General features: G+C 44.5%; 1 protein-coding gene across 3 annotated transcripts in view; it reads left to right on the top strand.

Moving 5' to 3' along the window:
* Positions 1-23457, top strand: part of DPYSL3 (dihydropyrimidinase like 3) — a 122972-nt gene extending 99515 nt beyond the window's left edge. For all 3 annotated transcript variants that reach the window (XM_053566323.1, XM_053566326.1, XM_053566324.1), the window contains 8 exons: positions 3333-3401; positions 7087-7207; positions 11605-11761; positions 12863-13004; positions 15107-15277; positions 16470-16649; positions 18549-18711; positions 20138-23457. In XM_053566323.1, coding sequence (XP_053422298.1) covers positions 3333-3401; positions 7087-7207; positions 11605-11761; positions 12863-13004; positions 15107-15277; positions 16470-16649; positions 18549-18711; positions 20138-20226 — 1092 coding nt within the window. In that variant the 3' untranslated portion in view covers positions 20227-23457. The remainder of the gene's footprint in view (positions 1-3332; positions 3402-7086; positions 7208-11604; positions 11762-12862; positions 13005-15106; positions 15278-16469; positions 16650-18548; positions 18712-20137) is intronic.
* The last annotated feature ends 444 nt before the right edge of the window (positions 23458-23901 follow it).

The following is a 23901-nucleotide window of genomic DNA, read 5'->3' as shown; positions in this document are numbered from 1 at the left end:
GGATTTAGGTCCCATGGGGATCAGAGGTCCCACTGGTTTCCTAGAAATTGTATTGAGAAACTCAAGGGAAGAGTGATGAAAGTGAGGGCCCAAAGGCCCAAATGGATCATTTATAAGGAAGCAGAAAGCAGCTCGCTCTCCATTTCCTGGGCTGCTTAATGGAATAGATGCACAGATGTGTCTTGGGAAGGGTTTTGTTTATCTCAGAAACATTCAACACTGGTCTCTGCTGGGAGGATACAGCCATAAAAGAAGACTGAGCTTTCTTAGTCCATTTGATAACACTAACAACAAGAGCCATTATTCATTCTTTCAAAGAGTATTTCCTGAGCACTTTGTGCCAGGCACTAGACTGTTGAGGTGAGGCAAGGCAGATGTATTCCAGAGCTCCCAGATGCTTGCTCTGTGCTTCATTTTAGAAGTTCATCCAGGACTTGGTGAATGTGGTCAAAAGGGGTATGAAAACAATATACATGCCCAGCCTCATCACATCCATGTATTGAATCCTCTCCCAACCCTTTAAAGATGCCATTGTCTTCCCTGTTTTATAAATGAGAACGTTGAGGCTCAGAAGGATTAGGTCACTAGTCCAAGGCTCCCAGCAAATTTAATAATTGCGGAACTGAATTTGGCCCCTAAGGCGATATGCCTCAGTGGATATCTTTGCCCAGAAATAGTGTATCGTGGTTCCTCATTTCCCAAGCCCAGCCACAGGCTCCCCAGCGAGGCAGCACCCCATTGGTGCAGGGCTCCAGCTGTGGTGATTTCAAACTCTGGATGTTGTCTGGCTGGTGGGGAAGGTGAGCTAAGTGTGCAGGTTCCTTTCACTGTGACCAACGAGGCTGATTAGTCAGGCCTCTGACAGTACCTTCGCCCACGTAACCCCATACCCCGAGTTAATGAACTCATTTTCCACAGAGGGTCCACATCCCTTGCTCCCATGGGAGGCACCCTGGTGGTGTTAGAATTGCAATCCTCCCCCTTCTCTAAGTTTTCAGGGCAGCAGCCAGAGTCTCAGCCCTGCCTTCAGCTGCCCTGGAAACCAAACCCCCTGCTAATTCATTCTAGCTCCTGCAGGGGCAATGGACCTCAACTCAAAGCCCCTTTTCTCAGCTTCTTTCCTCTTGTGGTCCCTTAACACACAAGTTTCTCTGATCTCCCACCTCCCCCAACCCTCACGCTTTCATTTTTTTTTTTTGGCCGGGGCTAGGTTTGAACCCGCCACCTCTGGCATATGGGACTGGCGCCCTACTCCTTGAGCCACAGGCGCCGCCCCCCTCACGCTTTCTTCACCTTGGGAAGATCTGCTCTCGGTCAGGAAAAGAATAAGGGCATTTTTCCATTCGGATGAGTTTCTTGTATGTGTTTATTAAATTCAGCTTGAGCTGAAAGATTTTATCACATTGTCTAAGGGAAGGCAGCTGCTGTCTCAGAGTTTCTAGTTGCACTTAGGCACAAGTGACGAGAGAGAGAGTAACTCATTCTCTTTGGTACAAACAAGAGCAGCTTTCAAAAATTTCAAGTTCATGAGACAGTCTGAGAGTTCATAATCTTTAGTCATTCATTTAATAATGATTTGTCTAGCACCTATGCTATGTGCTATGTCTTAGGGAAGTTGAAAAAGACAGGGTCTCTTTCTTCATGAAGCAAGCTGCATCTGTGCCATTACCCAAACCATGATGTAATTGTAGCTGTCTTGAGTGCTACAAAGTGCTCACTGCTGCCCCTCGCCCCACATAAGGGGCTTTATATACCATTCATAACAGCCGTAGGGACACCATGGCTTTAAAATAGGTCTTCCCTATTTTATGAACAGTGTATTAAACATGAACAGTGTATTAAAGTCACCAGGTTTTCTTAATTCCAGAGATTATGATTCAGTAGGTCAGTGGTACAGTTTAGGCAAGTGTACTGTGAAAATGTTACTTGGTGATGAAACCACTGCTTGAGTGAACTTCATCCTGTGCATTATTTTGGCACACTTGAACCAGACAGAATTGAGAGTGTCATGTGTATAAGACCGAAGGTATTTTAGTCGGAGACCTTAACGCTTCTGTGACCTGAGGCAGTTTGGAGTGGAAACTCACTAGGGTTTGGAAGAAATTTAATTCAATTCTAGTTTCAATAAGTGAGAGGGTGAGAATGAAAAGTAGGGAGGCTATGCTGAAAAATTCAATCTCTGACTTTTTCTTATTCTGTAGAGCTGGAGATAGTAGTTGCTTATATAGTAGTTATATTTTCCTTTCTACTCTTCTTTTAGAAATTTGTTAAGAACAAAAGCCAAAAGGTTCTTCTTTTCTAGGTGGTAATAATCCTTTCCTTTGTGAACGTCTCCTAGTTTCAACGTGAGACAAGGCTTTGTTCTGTTCACCATCTCACCTGCATCTCCCACATTACCCAAATACTCCCGGGCCACTAGGCCAGGCTTGCCTGTGCTGAGGTTCATAGTAATTTGAGAGTGAAAGCCAGGAAGTCTGCAGACAGGGATTGGATTGGATTTCTGCCAGTTCCAATTAGTGCATATTTATGTTCACCACCCAACCACCTGCTTCTTCCAGAAAGCTGCCCAGAATTGGAGGAGTTTAGCTATCAGCCACAAGGGACAGGGATTTCTAACCACAACTTGGTTAGGTAGAATTTGATCAAAACACAACTTTAGGTAATGCTGTTTACAGGCATTCTTTGGTTAAATTCTGAATCCATCCATTTAAGCCAAATATTTAAAGCATAAAATCCTCCCAGATATTTATTATAATATAGACTGCTAGAATAGGGCCATAAATCTGTATTTTTATAAATCAGCTCAGGTGATTCTGATGTAAGTGGTGGGCAGCCCACACGTTAGGAAACAGCACTAAACCCTATGTTCCATGAGGTCAAGGACCCCATTGCTTTAATTTGAATACTAACCCCAGAGCCTAGCATGAAGCAGGTACTCAGTACGTTTTGCAGACTGAATGAGTTAAAAGTACATGCATGAATAAAGAAATGAGTTATACAAGTATACTTTCAGAAGTAGCTGGGTCTGAGAGAGATGAAGAATAAGTGACCTGGTGTGATTTTTTTTTAAGAGTAATGTAGACAAAAAATGTATAGCCTAACAAACTATCTTCCTTTTTCATAAAAGCAACCCACTCTTAAATGCTTTTCTCCACCTTATAGTTAAAACTACCCTATACTGCAACTCCAACTATAGAATTAATCCATTCGTCTAATATACGCATTTTTATTCTTTTCTTTCCCTAGAGTACATCTTTAGATCAGAACATTCTAGTATAATTTTTCCAAGTCTCTGTTGAGCTTATCTAAGAACTATTCTTTTCTCATTCTAGGAGCAAACCCGGATGTTGGAAATGGGGATAACTGGCCCAGAAGGCCATGTACTGAGCAGACCAGAGGAGGTAGGTTTCAGGGGGTGTAGGTGGAGAGTTGGGTAGGGAGAGAGAGGCAGGAGCAGTGAGGACTCAGTTCTTCACAGCAGCTTCTGAGAGCCTCCTGTCTTCCCAGTTCCCCTGTGGCCCGCCGCTCATTTTGTGTTTAGAGTCTTAGTGTTTGGCCAACTATCCTGAGCCATGTGCACACACAACATAAGAATGCACATTGCTGAAAGGTGGTGAGACCCTCACTACACCAGATAGCAGAATTGGGACATTTCTTTGAAAGACCTCTTCTGACTGACCCCAGCTCAAGAGCCCTGAGGAAATTCGAAAGGAATGCAAGGGAGATGCTCACTTTCCCCCCAATCTCTCTAAAGATAACACAGTTAGTGTCCTTCACGGCTTTCAGTGGGAAGGTTACATTTCTAATTCTTTCTGATCGGTGTGAATCTCGGAGACATTTCCACTTACTCCTTTCTTTCTTTTTTTGTTTTTTATTATTGGGGAATTCATTGAGGGTACAAATAACTGGGTTACATTGATTGCATTTGTTAGATAAGGACCCTCTTACAATTGTGTCCCACCCCCAAAAGGTGTACCACGCCCCGTGACCCCCCCACCCTCTCCCTCCTTCTCTCGCTCTTCTCTCCCCTCCCCCACCCCCCACCATGTATTAGGTCATTAATTGTCCTCATATCAGAATTGAGTACATACGATTCTTGCTTCTCCATTCTTGTGATACTTTTCTAAGAAGAACGTGTTCCACTTCCATCCAGATTAATTAATACAAAAGATATAAAGTCTCTATCTTTTTTAGTGGCAAAATAGTATTCCATGGTATACATATACCACAGCTTGTTAATCCCTTCCTGGGTTGGTGGGCATTTAGGCTGTTTCCACATTTTGGCAATTGTAAATTGAGCTGCGATAAACAAGTGTAGTGCAGCTGTCCTTATGGTAAAAGGATTTTTTTTTTCTTTTGGGTAGATGCCCAGTAATGGGATGGCAGGATGAAATGGGAGGTCTAGTTTGAGTGCTTTGAGGGTTCTCCATACTTCTTCCAAAAAGGTTGTACTAGTTTGCAGTCCCACCAGCAGTGTAAAAGTGTTCCCTTCTTACTCCTTTATTTCATATTATGTTTTGAGTCTTGCAAAATATTGGCCATGTGGATAGGTGGTTGAATGGGTTTTTAGTAAGCATTATGCCCATCCATTTGCATAAGGGAATGACTGCATTTGGTTGGGAAGTTTCCCATATGTAAAGTTGAATAATGATTTGTGTCTGTGATTAGCAGCCAAACAGCGAACAAAGGTAATTAGGCTGGTTCCATGTCACTGGGATGTCAGCAACTTACCTGTTGGCATGAGTCGTACACCTTCACACACCTGGGCTGTCCATATGACTGAAAGTAAGTTGGCTTTGGACGTGCACCTAGAGCAAATTCAAGGCACCTAGAGCAAATTCAAGGCCCATCCTGGTAGTGAAACGCATCCTTCTCCTGCCCTGTCATTCCAAACTCTTCAACAGGTAGAATGAAATAGAACCAGAAATGATTGAATTTCCATAGCCCATCTCTTTTAGTGTCTTACTTAAAGTTAAAATGTAACACACATTTAAAAAAAAAAAGTTCCTATCATAAAGATGCAACAAATTTTTACAAATTGAATACATTTGTATAGCTAACATTTAGCTGGCAAAACAGAATATTGTCAGCACCCCAGAAACTCCTTTGTGTCTAGGGACATTTTTGTTGCCATTTGAAATAATTTATAATTTTGTGATTAGGGATCCAGTCACACACAGCATTCCTAAAAAGTCTGTCTCCTTAATAATACCAGATTCCTTCTATGTAATGCTTATACCTAGTACTGTGCTAATTACATGCATATCTCAGTTATCCTGGCTGGTACGTGGATGGTTGACATTGTTGTGCAGGTAAAGCCACTGGCCCACCACTTTGAAAGACTGGAAGATTGTTTACCCAGTGTGAACACGCCAGGGTGATCAACACTGTTAGTTGAACTTTTCTTAAATGCTGATCAAGGATGTGCTGGCAAGACAGATTTCCAGCAGCAGCCAGGGGATTTCAGAACAAAGTCTATTTTTGTTCCTTGGTTTGTTTTTTCAACCTCCCCTTAACCACACCACTCCACCCTCCTCCCTGTTCCTGTCTCCTTTTTAGTAAAAAAGCCTCTCAGCCACAAGCCTCTACAGCCCTGGAAGCCCTTTTGGGTGAAGTTGGAGGGTGATGTAACCTTCCAAAGATAGTCATGTTGTCAAAGTGCTGGAAAACCTGCAGTATGGGGGGTGGAGGGGGGTCAAAGGGACCAGCACAGAGGTCCCAGGACAGCTCAAGTGGTCAGCATGGGTGTGAAGGGAGGGGAATGAGCATAGGAGCGGCCGGCCCCTGTCCAGCGCAGAGCACACCAGATACCATCTCAAGTGACACTGTTCAGAGAGCTGGGACTGAGGCAAAGAGGCGGTTGTTCCAGAGTACAGAGGTCTCGAGGCTTTGGGACGGTGTCTGCTTGTGCTCCAGGGCTTTGTCCTCGTGGAACAGAGTGCAGCTTGGGGTATGCCAGCTCAGCCAGCCAAGTCTTAGAGTCTGTCTTCTGAACCACACCCTCCGTGAGCAGAAACTGGTTTACATTTGTATAACCACTGGGCATCTGCAAGCTATTTTTGGTATTTATTAAAGCATTGGGCTCTATAGACTAACCCAAATGTCATAGCCATATCAAAAGGAACTGTTGCCAATTAAATAGAAAAATGCCAGCATCTCTGCTCTGGGAACAGAGGGTCTGAACTGATTGGAAACTGTGATCAACAGTAAGACATAGAGCCTCCTTTCAAGGAATACCTTACTTGTCCCAGAAACGGGCTAATTGCTTTACAGGATTAACTCAGTTAATCCTCACAGCAGCCTGAGGTGTTAGGTCCTATTCTTATCCCCACTTTATGGACAAGAGGTTGTGTAATGTGCATGAGGTCGGTCACCCAGTTTGTAAACGTCGGAAGCGGGACTCAAACTCAGGCCATCTGAAAGCCTGAGCTCTCAGACCCTGCTTTGCTAATAAAATCAGGGCACGACTTCTTCATATTTAATAAATGCAACTGGTTAGTTAGCCTGTTTGAAAACATGAATTCTTTATTTGGGGGGATGACAAGATCAAAGAAGTCTTTGTGTTGAGAAGTCTGGGAATTATTTTTTAGAAGAAATGCCTCTGAGAATTAATCATTTGCTAACTGTCTATTGCCTCGGGAAAGGACTTGGAGAACCCTGATGCCTAAATGCTTATCCTGGTTATTTTAGGCATAATGCATTGTGATTGTGCATTTCTGAATCTGCCCCGAGAAGCCTGGGGAGCAAAGGCTTCCCCTAAGATGTAGCCTTGATAGTAGCCACAGGGAGAGGAGACTGTAGGGTAAGGAAATACTTCACTAACATTGAGTATGTTCTCTGGGCCTGGCATTGCTCTCGGACAGCTGTGCTTTTCTATCTCCAGTTCACCGGTGAGGCATGGAGGCGCGGCGGGGCTAAGGTGAGGCAGCGAGGAAGTGGCAGAGCTGTCATGAGGATCCGAGCTGTCTGATCCTAGATCTTCCTCAGTCCCCTGCAGTGCTGCGGTCTCCTGGTTTGTGGAGGAGGAGTGGCAAGTTTGAGACACTCATGCTCCTGTTGACTCCTGGGGCCTTTTTTTTTTTGCAGCTGGAAGCTGAGGCTGTGTTCCGTGCCATCACCATTGCCAGCCAAACCAATTGTCCTCTCTACATCACGAAGGTCATGAGTAAGAGTGCGGCCGACCTCATCTCACAAGCCAGGAAAAAAGGTGACTTGTGCGCCCAAGAGCTCAGCACCCCTCTGTACTGTGTGGCTCCTTCCTTCTGTGTTGCCCCGTGTGATATAAACTCTGCCTGCTTTGCTCATGTGCAAAGGTCCTCTTATCATCCTATGTGGATAGGAAGATCCTGGGGTTTCTCTCACGTGGCCCAGAAGTAAGCTGAGGCTCAGGAAGGTTGGATGGTTTGCCCAGGGTGTCATAACTTGATCAGAACTTCGTGGTTTTGGTGCCTCTTTCCTGCCTCCTTTTGACATTATCTGAGCTTTATTCATTATGGTTATGTTAGGTGCAGAAGTCAGAGATCCAGCCTCACTGAAGTACTTAATTGGCTGTCGGTGTTTCAGGCATGGGGAGAGGGATGGGCTTTGACCGTGGTGTTGGGGCTCTCTCAGTCTTACTGCTTTCTTGGCTATCTTTCCTCTCTGTTGGCTTCATGTTTAATATGAACAGTGATATGAACAGATGCCAGAAGGTGCCAGGTGTCCTCCCTTTTTGTGGAGGGCATGGTGGGGAAGCAGAATCGCTCTTTTCCAACAGCTCACGCAGAAATCCCCAGGAGCACTGGGAGCATCCTGCCTTGGGTTATATGCTCATCCCTGAACCCATCACTGCCTTGGGATGGCGTGATCTAGACAGGACCCAGGACAGAATACAGGGGCAGAGTTGTTCCCCCTGAGCCACACAGACTAACACAGGTTATTTTAAAGGAGTCGAATGGGTCTCCAAAGCACGTCTGTTACCACGGCCAATGTGACACAGGTCTGGCTCCTCTGCTGCTGACTTTTCTGCTACTTTTCTCCACTGCTGTTGAGCTTTTTTTGCTTGTCTCATGCTTAAAGTGTATTCTTTTCTGTTTTTGGTTCTTGTTCTCAGTGGCAGATGAATGTTCTCAGTTGTGAAGTTGGATAAATGATCAGAGTGTGGCTGAGAAACTGGAGATGCAGGGGTCTGTGTTGAGTTGTGAGCAAGGATTTACCAGGCTGGTTACAAGGTCACCAACTCTGCCTGCCAGTGGCCATTCTGGTAGTAAAAACACTCAAGACGAGTGATTCATCTCCCAAACTGGTCTGTAAAACTCCACATGTGAGTGACCAGGACAGCTAAAAATAGTCCCAGCTAACGCCAACGGCTGAGTATTCAGCTGCCTGGCCTTCTAGCCAAGTGCAACCCTTTCCTTATGGGATGGTAATCTTCTGAAACGTCCAGACAATCTCTCTAGCAACAGATTCTGGGACATCCTGACTTTATACAATGTTCACAGTAAGCCTGCTGTTTTCTCTGTGTTTTTAACTATCTCAACAGACACAGCCTGGTTCTTCACTGGGTACTGTAAGTAATCAGGTGAGAACCAGGAAAGAAGAACATTCTTGAAGAAAGACAAAAAAAGAAAAAAAAGTACATACAGACTCCCCCACCCATCACACATACCTATGCCCATGGTTACCCACCACCCTCTCGTGTCTTCTGCTGATAGCCGCATCCTACCTGGAACCCATTCTCAGGAAACCTGGGGACCCCTAGTTTTAGTAACATCTTGGTCTTATTTTGAACTTCAGGGAGAAAAATGCCTCACCCTCAGCCTGTTGGCTCATGATTCTCTGGCAAGGAGAACTAGTACAGCTGTGTCTCCAGAGTGGAAGGGAAGCATTATTTCAGTGATGAAAAACTGGCTGCTGAGCTTGAAGCCAGTAAACATCTCATGGACTATCATTCCCAGGGAAAGAATCAACAGCATTCCAAGGAAGAAGAAAAAGCGTGGCAGTGTTTGCTTTTCCCTTCCTACTAGGATATTGTTTAAATATCGGTGTTTAATCACCAATCAGCAGGACTCTTCAACAGTACAGCTGCTTAGAATTCATACAATAGAACCCCCATGGTTGGCCAGCTCTCACCATTGACCTTCCCCTTATGTTGATCAGTTTTCATAGCATGGACATGAACCACATCTACTCAATAGACGATCCTTACATTGACCACCTCAGTATGTTGGCCAATTTGTTACAATCCCTTAGGTGGTCAATTTACACAAATTTTACTAAATCAGGGAACTATAATTTAATGAGGACTGACTATATCCCCAGGACGAAGATAAACACTTTAATTTGTTTATTATGTAGAATTTTCAAAGAACTCTGAGGAATAGGCATTATCATTACCCTTTTAAATTTTTTTAATTAATTTTTTTTGGTTTTCTGAGACAATCTTCCTCTGTCATCTGGGCTAGAGTGTAACGGCATCAGCAGAGCTCACAGCAACCTCCAACTCCTGGGCTCAAGCGATTCTTCTGCTTCAACCTCCCGAGTAGCTGTGCCTACAGGCGCCCACCACCTTTCCTGGCTAATTTTTCTATTTTCACTAGAGATGAGGTCTTGCTGTTGCTCAAGCTGGGCTTGAAATTCTGGCCTCAAGTGATCTTCTGGCCCTTGGCCTCCCAACATATTGGGATTATAGACATGTGCTACCGAGCCTGGCCATTACCCTTTTTTAGATTAAAAAAAAAGAAAAATTGAATCACAACTTGTCCAGGATCTCCCAGCTGGGAGAGGTAGTATTCAAATCTAGATTTAATTACATTTTTTGCTTATTCTATTTTTCCATGCTAAAGATAGTCCAGAGGAAGAGTTCTTCTACTTTTAAGGTTATATCTCCCTAAGTAGTAGTTGAGTGCTTGTTTTGGCTTTAATTTCTTCACTTCTTTGTGGTCCTGCGTGCTTTAGTTTGATAAGTATTTTTGGAGAGCCCTCGAAATTCTCATAATTATGTGTGGATCTGTTTCACTGCCACTCCAAAAAGCAGGGCTGTCATATGGTCAATCATTGGCCTTTGCATCCTTCTTTTGCCCCTCGCAGACACCAATCAGTCATGATTCTTTTCTAGTCAGATGAAGAGGATTATTAGAATTCTTTCGTAGGCCAGGTGCGGTGGCTCACACCTGTAATCCTAGCACTAAATGGGAGGCTGAAGTGGATGGATTGTCTGAGCTCAGGAGTTCAAGAACAGCCTGAGCAAAAGCAAGAACCCGTCTCTACTAAAAAAGAAAAACTATTGGGGATTGTGCTGGACACCTGAAATCTAGTTACTGAGGAGCCTGAGACAAGGAGATTGCCTAAGCCTTAAAGTTTAAGATTGCTGTGAGCTAGGATGCCATAGCACTCTACCGAGGTCACAGAGTGAGCCTCTGTCTCAAAAAAGAAAAAAAAAAGAAAAAGAATTCTTTCCTATATGGAATTCTAGACAACCATTATTAGTTGATTGGGGTTGACATAAGGCAAAACCTATTTATAATCCTGGCCATACAGGATGACCTCGTGGGGGAACTTTGACTATGGAAGATGGGGGACCAAAGTTAAAGAAGCTCAAGGCTATACAGGTAGCCTTAGCTGAAGACTCTCAGGCATAGAGAAACTTGGTACCAACCAACTTTCTATGAGACAATGTTTACCTTCTCTCTCATTAGCTCTATTTCTTCTTTTTAATTTTGATTTTTTTTTTTGTAAAGACCAAATCTTGCTTTGTTGCTTAGGCTGGTCTTGAACTCCTGGCCTCACGCAGTCCTTCTACCTTGGCCTCCCAAAGTGCTAGGATTACAGCCAACATCCCTAGCTTTATCCATTCTTCTTGAAGAAGCTCAGCAAAAGCTTACATCAGCATTATTTTTCAGTATTTTTCCCTTCTCCATGGTTTTGGCAGTTTAACCTCAGATTCTTGACACAAAATTTGATGTGGATTAGGATGTATTTGAGCAAGTTTTTTCTTGCTTTATTTAGGTAGGAACAAACAATAAAAAAGAAAATCATAATCTCTGATCCACAGGCAGAGATTTTACTTTGTAGAATCAAAGAAAGTCTTTTTAATGGGAGGACCTAGCAATTCCCAGTGATGGGGGCACATTCGAGGGCTGGGATTGTACAATGGGAAGGAGTAGGCGGTGCAGAAGTCAGTGTTGATGGAGCCTCTGCCATGTGCCAGACCCTTCACATACAACAAAACCTTTCATTTTCGCAAGTCTTCAGAAGTAGATGTCATCTTGTTTCATTAATTCTAGGATATGTACATTTCACAATTTAATATTCTAAAATTAGGATGAACCTTAAAATCAATGTATTTATTTTATTTTTTGCCTCAAATTTTAATTTGCCTCACATCGGCAATTGATGCTGCATCTTGTAATCAATGGCTTCTTTCAATCAAAGGACTACAAAATTGTTCACATTTAGCAGATAGAAAAGCAGAGGCTCAGAAAAGGTAGAAACAAGGACTTGAACCCAGATCTGTCTGGCTCCAAACCACAGCCTGGTAGGCTTAGGAGCTACAATTAAACATGCCAGGCCCAGTGTAGCATGTACTTTGTGCAAACTTCTTGCCTATTTCCTTCCCCCTTCCAGGAAACGTGGTCTTTGGCGAGCCCATAACTGCCAGCCTTGGCATAGATGGAACCCATTACTGGAGCAAGAACTGGGCCAAGGCGGCTGCATTTGTGACATCCCCACCTCTGAGTCCTGACCCGACCACTCCAGACTACATCAACTCCCTGCTGGCCAGGTTGGTGCAGGAATGCCCAGCACAGGTGTTTTGTAGAAACATCTTAGGACCAGCTGGGATGAGAACTGGAGCAGTCCCATCCATCAGCTCAACTGGAGTCTGCAGTGGGAAAAGCACAGAGAATTCTCCAGTCTTGAGCATGGAAAACAGGCTCTTCCCCATCACATGTTAAGCAAAAATCCTACAGTGACCCCATCACCTGTTGAGGAAAAATACTGCAGTAATACAATGATAATAGCCACTTCGTTATGTGCCGAGTTCTCTGGCGAGACTACATGCATATTCTCATTTGTTCCTCAGAGTAGTTTGATGGGTGAGGCATTTACCACCATTTTGTAGATGAAGTGACTGGGGATCAGAGAGTTAAAATAGCTGATATGATGACACGATCAAAATTACAAGGACAAGGTCAGGCACATTCAGAGTCTCATGGACATGGAGCATAGCATGATGGTTGCCAGAGTCTGGAAGGGTAGAGAGACCAGTGGGGCATAAAGTGAGGATGGTTAATGGGTGGAAAACACATTTAGATAGAGTGAATAGGAATTAGTATTCATAGCACAATAGATTTACTGTAGTTAACAGTAATTTATTGTATGTTTTAGAAATGACGAACAGAGTGGGATTAGATGTTCCTAATACAAAGAGATGATAAATGCTTGAAGTGCATTCTCCCAATTCCCCAGATTTGGTCACTATGTACTCCATGCCAGTATCAAAACATCACATGAATCCCATAAATATATACAGGTATTATGTACCCTTAATAATTAAAAATAAAAAGAAATACATAAATAAATAAAAATTATAGCGAGCCTCATTTGTTGTTGCCCCCTGATTATGATATATGGGATCATATCATCGCTCCTTGGAGCCCTTTTTGGTTTGCTGAAAAAAAGAGATGATCTGATCCCACAGCCCTCACTTCTGAGCCTTGGGAAAGGAAGAACCCTGTGTAAGTTCACACAGTTAGTAAGAGGTAGAGGAAGGGGTCTGAACTCAAGTAGTCAAGAGTGGACTCACAGTGGACCCTCGATTCTGAACCCCTGATGTGCCTCCAGCCATTTCTCCTGTTCACGTGGAGCTTTTCCCCTTTGCCAGTGGGGATCTGCAGCTGTCTGGAAGTGCTCACTGCACCTTCAGCACCGCCCAGAAAGCAATTGGGAAGGACAACTTCACAGCCATTCCCGAGGGCACCAATGGTGTGGAAGAGAGGATGTCTGTCATCTGGGACAAGGCTGTGGTAAGTCATTGAGGTCATGGAAGGGTGGCCAGGGCCAGACCAGAACCTCTTGCCACAAACTGAGCTGGTGATGCTGCCCTCCATGCCACTCCAGGGAGGATGCTCAGGGTGCCGGGAAGTCTCATGCCTGCTGAGGTATCTCCGAATGCAGGTGGCCCAGGTGGTTTGAGAATTTTTTCCTAGAGTGATGAATCCTGAGGTCTAGGATTGAGGGGATCCCCTCATCTAGATTGTTAAGGACTAGGAACCATACATGTAACTCTGTTATCTGATTGTTTTGTTTATTTGTTTTGTTGTTTGTTTTTGTAGAGGTAGAGTCTCACTTTATCACCCTCGGTAGAGTGCTATGGCGTCACACAGCTCATAGCAACCAAATCCTGGGCTTAGGCGATTCTCTTGCCTCAGCCTCCCGAGTAGCTGGGACTACAGACACCCGCCACAACACCCGGCTGTTTTTTTGTTACAGTTTGGCCGGGGCCGGGTTCAAACCTGCCACCCTTCATATATGGAGCCCTACTCACTGAGCCACAGGAGCCACCCATGTTATCTGATTGTTTTAAGTGGCATGTACTTAAAATAATAGTGAATCATTTCTTTTTTTGTTTGTTTGTTTGTTTTGAGACAGTGTCGCTATGTTGCCCTCAGTAGAGTACTGTAGCGTCACAGCTCACAGCAACTTCCAACTTTTGGGCTTCCACACTTCCCTTGCCTCAGCCTCCCAAGTAGCTGGGACTACAGGCATCCACCATAACACTTGGCTATTTTTTTGTTGCAGTTGTCATTGTTGTTTAGCAGGCCCAGGCCAGGTTCGAACCGCCAGCTCTGGTGTATGTAGCCTGCGCCCTAACCCCTGTGCTATGGGTGCCAAGCCTGAATCAGTTCTCTTTGTTTTGTGCATCTCATGACTTCTTTTGAAAGGGCAGAATATAACCCTTTGATGTGATAAGCAATGAGTCTTTGCCTAGACTAAAGTCATCTGCTTATCATGGTTGCCCTGTACTGAGGGCATGTGGTCATCCAGACTGTGCAAATGATTATCTATCAATGTCTTCTTGCAAAGTGGCCTGATTTTATTTTCCTTGCTCACATCACAAGGGCTAACAGAAGAAAGAGCCATGCAAAGACTCTCCCAAAGATATTAGTAAAGTTAATAATTAACCATTATTAAGTTGATTACTCCCTTATGTTCTATTTTAAAAACCATAATGACATTCATCTCAAAGCCAAATAGAATGTCTATGAACTAATGCCTCATTTATTTACACGGGTAATCCACCAAGTCTCTCTTCTTGGTTCCCAGGAAGCTCACATGAAAGAAAACAAAAATATCTCATAATTTCACAACCCAGGGAAAGTATTGTTATTGTCTGGCTGAAGTTCTTTCTTATTTATTCTATGTACATGGAAATAGAAACACATATCTAATCATAATCACATTTGTTTTTACTGTGAATCTTCTATAATCCTTTTTAGAATTAGGGGATCGTTGGGCGGCGCCTGTGGCTCAGTGGGTAAGGCGCCGGCCCCATATACCGAGGGTGGCGGGTTCAAACCCGGCCCCGGCCAAACTGCAACCAAAAAATAGCCGGGCGTTGTGGCGGGCGCCTGTAGTCCCAGCTACTCGGGAGGCTGAGGCAAGAGAATCGCTTAAGCCCAGGAGTTGGAGGTTGCTGTGAGCTGTGTGAGGCCACGGCACTCTACCGAGGGCCATAAAGTGAGACTCTGTCTCTACAAAAAAAAAAAAAAAAAAAAAAGAATTAGGGGATCGCTTCTCACTCAGCCTTTTGGCTAAGATCAAGCGTGAAATTAGGAAGGGCAAATAAGTAAATGTATATACATACCTAGAAAACAGTGTATTCTTCAGGACTAGTAACTTCTATCTTAAATGTGTGTTTGACCATTTTGCCTGAGTGGTCATGCCGGCCCCTCTGATTTCCAAGGTTGCTAGGTGAGGTTCTGTGCTCACCCCCTCAAAGGCTCCCCTACGTATTTTGGGGCCTTTGTGGTCATCTTCCTCTGAGCTCAGAAGTCCTGCATTGATATATGTAATTTAGATAGACACATAGCCATAGATACAGATATAATTTCTTGTATTTCAATAGGCCACAGGGAAAATGGATGAAAACCAGTTCGTGGCTGTGACAAGCACGAACGCTGCTAAGATCTTCAACCTGTATCCCCGCAAGGGAAGAATATCTGTGGGTTCTGACAGCGACCTGGTCATCTGGGATCCAGATGCTGTGAAGATCATCTCTGCCAAGAACCACCAGTCTGTAAGGCTTGTCCTTCTGGAAGTGGAGTGGAATGAATAGAGAATGCACGGAAGGAACTTGGCCAGGAGAAATGTGTTTATGTGGTATACCAGGGTAGTTAGACTAGGACCAGTTGTGACAACAATGCATCCCCAAATCTCAGTGGCTTAAAACCTCAACTGTGTTTCTCACTCCTGCTTCTCAAGTCAAGGGGTCAGCAGAGGGGCTCTGCCCATCCTAATCTCTCAGGCACAGAGGCTGGCAGAGTCTCCCTGTCCATCCCCTCCAGGCTTGCCTCTATGATTACTGAGGCTGGGAGCAGGGCATGGTGCGTCAGCTCTAAAAGCTTCCACGCGGAAGTGGCATCCAGAGCAGCCCCAGGGCTGTACCTAACTTCAAGAATGCAGGAAACACAATGTTACCTTCTGCTTGGAAGGAGAAAGAATGGGAAACAACTGATGAACAGCATGGCTGACTTCCTCATAAGCAGTTTCAAGTGGAAGATCATAATTATAGCCCGCGACCTAACAAAAACAGGCTTAATACTTATTAGTAAAAATAATATTTTTAAAGCACTTATGCTTTAATTCACTGAACCTTCATAATAATCTTCCACAGGTGGGTACTATTGTTATCTCTGTTTTATAGATGGAGGTACAGAGAAATTAAATAATTTAAGCATTCAAACCCAGCAACCTGACCAAAACTGATGCTCTTAGCCTTTCTGCAGTAATGCCTCTCCCTTGTTGAGTAACTGAAGGAGGCGGTGAGAAATGTCATTTTTGGTGGTAATGTCCTTGGTTAGACATTGCCATGTCACATTATTTAATCACAACCTAGTAGGGACCTAGGGGCTACATAACCCCTCTACCTACGCACTCAATGTAAGGCTGCCACATCCAGCATCCCTGGGAGTCACCTACCTTCTCTAGGTCACTTCCAGGGACAAAAACTAACTCCCACTTGAAGGCCTTCATGAAGACTGGACACTTCTTTTTGCTAGAAAGTTCAGTCCCTTCTTAGCAAGCATCTGTCTTTTGGTGCCTTCTGCCACTGAAAGGTTGCAGAGACATGGTGAGCTTTTCCTGGCTTACCTGGTAAATCATCCTCTAGCGACACTGAGGCAGGGTCCCAAACACAGAAGGTAACCATATTCCTCTTTCTCCCCTTCCTGTACCCCTGCCCTGGCTTTGCCCCCTCACCCCGTTTCTAGGCTGCTGAGTATAACATCTTTGAAGGGATGGAGCTGCGTGGGGCTCCTCTGGTTGTCATCTGCCAGGGCAAGATCATGCTGGAAGACGGCAACCTGCACGTGACCCAGGGGGCCGGCCGCTTCATCCCCTGCAGCCCATTCTCCGACTACGTCTACAAGCGTATTAAAGCCCGGAGGAAGGTATGACAGGGGAGCCCAGAGTGGGAGCCAGGGCTTTGTGTCCCGGACAGTAGCCATGAGATGAAGGGGGGGCTGTGTTCTCTAGACCCTCACAAAGAAACTGACGATTTTACCCCCAGGAACAACTGCCCAGACACATTGTACTATGAAGGGAGGGGGGTGAAAACTTTGGCCAAAGAAAGCCTTCCCCCCCGCAAATGATTTTCCCCACATTTTAAGAATGTTTTTATTTAAAATAATTTAAAATATGAAAAATTTAAAATAAAGCCAGTATTTTATTTTAAATAAGTTACTCCTAAAAGCCTAAGATGAGGAGCAGGCATCCATACCCCTCATCCTTGTCCCATCCCGTGCAGTGTTGCTCTACTGGGACACACACAACTTGTAGCTACTGTGGTTCAAATAAAATCCTGTGTTTTTATATATGTACCTACTTCTCTATAACGCACACACGTGTGTGTGTAAGTGTATATGTACATACACATAAATGTGTGTACATGTATATAAAATAAACAGTTCTAGTTCATTTAGTGGAGGAGGCCTAGAACTAACTTTTCATCTTTTCTCTCCTCACCCATCTCCAGGTCACCTTTATATACCCTGTTTCCCCGAAAATAAGATAGTGTCTTATTTTAAGGTGTGCTCCCCAAGATGCGCTAGGTCTTATTTTCAGGGGACGTCTTATCTTTCCTGTAAGTAGGTCTTATTTTCCGAGGATGTCTGATTTTTGGGGAAACAGGGTATCTGTGCTATACTCCACAAAGCAAGGTTAGACTGGCCTGGGATTGTGGAATTTGAGCTCCACACTCCAGTTTGAGCCTAATAGCAAAGAGAGTGAAACTCTCACTTTCCGAGTATCAACTCTGTTTCTATTACTGTGTCTTAGATTCTGGAGCCAAAGAAATGTTGACGATCTGGAGTTAGTTGGTTTGGGGGAGTAGAGAAGCAGTCATCTTCCCACCAGAACCATAAGCATCTCCAGACCTGATGAGCTTTGCTTCTGTGTTCGCCCCTGCATCACTAAGAGCAGGCTCTGTGGCAGGACTTCCAGGGAGTCTGACTATGTTGATCCATCCTGTGGGGTCAGAAGCACCTGGCAGAAAAGAAATGGGGGGAGGTTGTGTGCTGCCCGGCTGTGCTGCTGCTGCCTTGGGTGGTCTTGCAGTGTTTCTCTTAAGGGTCTTAATATAGACTTCTAAGCCCCTTTGCTGGAGGTATCTTGTTTCCCTTAACCATAAACTCCAATGCCTGGCACAAGGCCTAGCAGAGCATGGCCGGGTTGATGTTGCTGGCTGGTTCCAGGGTCCCAGGGCAAGTTCACAGCCAGAGGTCAGTGGGTCAGACCATAGACAACTCATTTCCAGGACTCCCCACCCTGAAACGTGCTAACGAGTGTGAGAGTGGAGTCCCCACGTGACCCATCCTGGCCAGTTGAGACCTCATCTCAGACTGTCACCCTTCCGATCGCGTTGCCCTGGCTGTGTGCTGTTCTCCTTCTAACTGCCCCATGCGTTCTCTGCACTTCCCTCTGCTGGCGGTGCTGCCATCCTCACCACTCCTCTGCATCCCCCTGGCCTACCCCATCCTACAATTCCCAACCCCATGACATGGTCCTTTGATCCTTTAGATCGAAGCTCATCTATTTAAAGGGGCCTTCCCTGACCACCTCCACTGTCACCCTATCATGACACACCCCTTCATTTATTTCGTTTTTTTATTTTTTATTTTATTTATTTATTTTTTTCCTTCATTTATTTCATACTACGTCTCTTATTATTATTATTATTATCATTTCCTGGCTCCTTCTACACATACTCTATTTGCTAATATATTTTTGCTACTTAGCAGACCCGAAGTTGTTGAATGAATGAATGGTGACTCACTCTTCTCTGGCCGCAGATGGCAGACCTGCATGCCGTCCCGAGGGGCATGTATGATGGACCTGTGTTTGACCTGACCACCACCCCCAAAGGGGGAACCCCCGCAGGCTCAGCCCGGGGTTCTCCTACTCGGCCGAACCCACCTGTGAGGAATCTCCATCAGTCCGGATTTAGCCTGTCGGGTGAGTGCTGTAAACTGGAAAGAAAGGAGAGGGTCCGGGGAAGATCAGTTTTCTGAGGCTTGAGGGTGATACTGAGAGCTCAGCCCAGTGCTGTCATTGTTCAGAGAGGTTAGTGGGGCAAGAGGAAGCTTTGCTAAATTAATAGTAGGTCCTGGTGAGATAATAAGAGAAGGTGCAGTTGGGTTAAAGAACAAGTTTAAATGATGGTGACAAATTCTGCTTAGAGATCACACGTGCATCGGGAGTGGGATGGGGGACTAATTTCCATTGTGAACTGATAGTGATTTTATACATTAGCCTATAAGAACTGTGCAATTATGTTTTCTTTGGCCAGGTTAAGAGATAACTCAGATTATTTTTAGGTTCTAATTGCAGTAGTTTCTTCTAACCTAGGATTTCTTTATTATATTCTCCCATCCCTAGTAATAATGCTGACAGTTGCTACCATTAATTGAACAGTTACCATGTGTCAGCTATGTCATTAATCTTATTCTTTCAGAATTCTCTTATATAAATACAAAGTAACGATTCAGTTGTTCCATAACCAATAGTCTTAAGATAGGGAAAAGTAAATGTAGATTTGTGTCCCTGTAATGAACAGTTTAGATGTGAAAGAAGATGGGAGAAAGGAAAGATATATTTAATGGAAAGATGTATTTACTGGAAAATCAAAGCAGATGTGGAAAAGGAGTATGGAAAGGGAGAAACAGGAAAACAGGGAGAAAGAGGGAAAGGGGACATGGGAGAAAAAAGACAAAAGAAAAGAGCTGAAAGTTTTGAGGTACTTTTGCCAGAGGTCACATTTTGCAAGTCCCAGCAATTTTTGTCAGGGTTTTTGCCATTTTTGTTGTTGTTGCTCCCTGGCTACCTTAATTCTTAAGCTTTTAAACATTCCTTTTCGAATGGATGCGCACACACACTGTTTTTCCTTCCTTTCCTGAGTTCCTGTGCTGAACTCAGAGGGACTCGACTATCACCACTTTGAATTGTCAGACCCCGTGCAAATTACCTAACTTCTTGGAGCTTCAGTTATCTCTTTAGTAAAAACAGGGGCAGTGAGAGTTCCTCTCAAACCAGGGTGTGGGGGATTAAATTTGATACTCCGTTAAGTGCTTAAAACATTGCCTGCCACAGTGAATCTAAGCAGTCATTTTTCATGTCATTATCATTGTCCATCTTCTTAATATTATTATTATGCCGAGGGGCGGAGGAAATCTAGATAAGATCTTGGCTTTTCCTACTAGAGAGTAGTTTTGGGGAGCCCATGGAAAGTCTAGACCAGCTGACAGACTGGAATGAAAGTATGTAGGGAGGTGAGGCCGGAGGGCACCTCATATCTTGCATTCTGAATGTTAATCCAGTTTATCTCTTGTCGACACCCCTGTGCTTCCCTTTTTTCTCCCTGGGAATTTATTTCCAACTGCAGGCACCCAAGTGGATGAAGGGGTCCGCTCAGCCAGCAAGCGCATCGTGGCGCCCCCTGGAGGCCGTTCTAATATCACATCCCTGAGTTAAGCAACCCCTCCCCAAAGAGAGGGGCAGAAGCAAGAAGAGATTTTTTTGAAGCCAAAATGGTACACCGATATTTAAGAAGGAAAGTGAATCCAAACAGTTGCGATCTAAAGAATCAACAAGCCTCAAGCCTTATGTTTCTCCAATGTTATGCTCGCTTGCCTAGCTTTATGAATATTGCTTTGTTTTCTGTTTATGCATAGCCTTGATTTTTTTGGCCCCTCCCCCATTTACATGCATGCAATCGGACAGGCCACTACGGTAAAAGAGTCTGCTATATTATTATAGTGTTGAGAGCGTGTGTAGTGCTGCATCTTACGACATGGGGACAGGCAAAGCTGGATGTCAGGGAAATGGACAAAAGGGACACAGGTTATTTGGGGAGAGTGGGTGGTGGGAACCCGGAGCAAGGTGGAGGGTGTAGAGGGGCTGGGGTTGGACGTGGAGGGGGTAGGGGGGTGGGTTGGGTGAGAGCAAAGGGTGTTGTGTATTGTGTTGATGACATACGTTAATTTCCATGGGAGATGGCCGCTTGTGACAGCTGTCCCTTTGTTACGGGTCCCCTGGGGTAGAGAAGACAGGAGGTCTTTGGTTTCTGGACTTTGTCACGTCCCCTCCTAGTAGATTTTGTTTCTTTGAACGTTTATTAAAACGCCAAAACCCAACTCCTTTCTTCCACCTGCTTTGATTGTGCCAGTATTTGCTCGGGCCTCTTTCTCAGTGTTGCTCCCAAATCCTCCTCTTTCCTGGGCTGGAAAGGCCAGGCAGGGGAGGAGCAGGTGATACCTCTCCTCCTCTCTTCTCGCCCTCCCTGCCCCTCTGGTGCTCTTAAAAGCCAACAGCTGAGAACACAGCACAGGCCCAGGGATGGTGGTGGTGGTGAGGATAGCGGCAGTTTAAAGATACCCCTCTCTAAACATGGCAAGAGCTCCTCTCTGCTGTCTTTGCAAACGGAGAAGAGTAGCATGTTTCCGCATCCCAAGTTAGGATTTTAGCTTAGATGGGCCAGAAAGAAGGGCTTCTCTTGACAGTGGTGAGTGTTTGATTCTCTTGCTCTCCTGAGGGCCAGACACATCCTTAATAATAGGATCTCTCTCTCTTATTTTTTTTTTGAAAGTTGATTTTATTAAGCATTCCCTATCTTTTACTATTAATATGCAATCTCATTTTATTGGGAGTCAAGCAGGGCTTTGGGAAAGCCAGTCCTGAGGGAAGGAAGCACCTTTGTGGCCCTGGTTCCATTTTCCCATTCTAAACCGTGGGTTTCCCCTCCCATGAGCAGATCCTCTTGGGAATCTTTTTGTCTCAGTGCCAGCATTCTGCAGGTGAGTGGAAACTGCATGAGGCAGACTTCCCAGTGGATTGCTGGAGGGAAGTTAGCATTGAGTGTTTGCATCTGCCTTGCCTGTTACAACTGACTTCTGAAAATTCAACTTTGGAACAAATTCCGTGAGCAATATGAGGATGTGTAGAACCAAGACACCCATTTGCAGGAAAAATATATTCAACCTGGGAATCGTACCTCTGTGCCCTGGGGGATCCAGCTAGCAGAACCTATAGCCCTGTGTACTAAGTATTTTAAAGAGAAGAGCAGGGCTCATATAACTTAGGATTGCTTAGGGGAAACCATTATCTTTGCAGGTTTTAAAAAGTTGAAGACTAGAAAAAAGTCAACACCTTGCTACAAAGGAATTTGGAAATAGCCAAGGAAGAGGATTTCCCCTAGCAAGCTACTAGCAAGCTTCTAATCATGAAAAAGACCTTTTCTCCATTCATAATAGAGAATGTTGCTATTTTAAGGCTTACATGGTGCTTTTCTTTTAAGGGAAACTTAGGTAAAATGGAAAATGTAGCTGTTAATTTACAATGCAGAGATTTGGGGGACCGATCTTAGAACTAGGAATGACAGCTTTGTACACAGAGGGAGTTTGTCAGATCGGAAGCGTATACCTCATTGGCAGGGCTGGGCTATAGGATAGGCTGCAGTTCCAGCCATAACCACCAGATGGAGGGAAAGACATGTAAATAAACTCAGCTCAGAGCATCCACTGTGCACCATCTGCTCCTCCGCGATTTCTCTGTGCCGTGAAGAGAAATCTTCCATGGCCAAACAGGTTATCTGCACTGCACTTGGGACTTCCATAACAGAACTTTATATTACACACAAGTTTTCCAAGCTGTAGGAACAACTCCTTTATGCCCTCAGGATGGGCACCATCTAAAGAAGCCTCTCTCCTTCACTTACTATGCTGACTTTCCAAGCATAGAAATTCCTGAGAATTCCTAGAAAAAATTCCACCATTTTCTTAGCATGAAAACTGAGTGATATGTTGCTTCAGTTAAAACCTATATTCAGATTTGTTCTGTTCCATAAGTCGCATCAAACAGCCCTGTACAAAGAGTTTAGGAAAAGAAAACGATGATGATCCGTGGGCCTCGCCAAGTTCACTGCCACCTAATCTGGAAGTGGGAAGGCACATGGGCCTTTTGTCTCATTCCTAAGCTGTCTTTTGCTGTTTCATCCCTTGGCCTGCCCCTCTCTGAGTATGCCCCTGCCACCCCCCAGGCCCTCCGGCCTCCTCACATTATCTCTAAACCTGGATGGCATCACTGTTCGCTCTGAGGGGGCCACCGGCTTGGGTAGTAGAAAAGGTGTTTGTGAAACTGTTCAATCAGCCATCATGGTAGAGCTATTTCTTTCACTTCTAGATTTTCTAGAAAGAGCACGATTATGGTCATCTCCAAAGTGGATTTTCTTTAAAGTCCAGTCATCCTGTGACCTTTTTCTTAATAGCTAACACCCAGAGTGTCATGTTCTTCCCCAAAGGCCTGAGTCCTAAGCCTGGGCTTTTGCTCACCTTGAGAAGTCCTTTCCAGCAGAGTGGATGACTCCAGCTTTGGTTCTTGCCACAGCTTCCCAGGCCTTTTTCCCTGGAAGAACACCAGCTTGAGTCCCAGATACCCTCCTGGGCTGTCCCAGGCAGCCAGCATTCATTGTCAGTCCTCTTTGAAACCTGGTGTGTGGGTGTTCAGTTCTGTGTCTGGTGGGTATGGACAGACAGTAAACCTCCCGTGATCTGTGCTAGCTGTGAGGCAGCTCCGGAACGTACAGAGCTGTTTGGCTTGAACCGTGAAGAAAACTGTGTTTTGAGTTTAGCTGAGATTAAAGAAAACAAAAGTTCATTAAGTGACTGTTAATGTAAACCTGGTTATTAAAATAACTATGAAATTACCCGTGTTGTTCTCCAGTGTTCCTCTGTGTGTGCTGTGCCATTTCACCCAAAATATGAAAACTGCACAATACGCCGAATTAGGTAGTGACAGCGGCAGATCTGATGATGGCAGAATTATCTGAAGAACATTTTGGGTGGGAGGAGTTCTATCTTTTCATTGAGATTGTGCTGTTTTGGCTACAGAGTTTGATGACTATTATTGAAACTTTGGAGAATGATGAAGGTTTTTTCTATGGATCATAAAATTTTACCTGAGTCAAGAATAGACCCTCAAAGTGTTAGGGCTTTGTTTTGTTTTGTTTTGTTTTCCTGGGGGGGGAAGAATTTGGTCATTTCCTTAAAGTTTTATGTTTAGGTTGTTCCGGAGAAAAAACTCAAACTAAGCATGTGCCAAAGTACTACATATATTCTTTAGCAAACTGACCCCAAGGAGTTGAATGAGTGT

The sequence above is a fragment of the Nycticebus coucang genome, chromosome 17 (genome assembly GCF_027406575.1).
Source record: "Nycticebus coucang isolate mNycCou1 chromosome 17, mNycCou1.pri, whole genome shotgun sequence".
NCBI classification, from domain to species: domain Eukaryota; kingdom Metazoa; phylum Chordata; class Mammalia; order Primates; family Lorisidae; genus Nycticebus; species Nycticebus coucang.
This window is presented reverse-complemented; position numbering and strand designations above follow the sequence as displayed.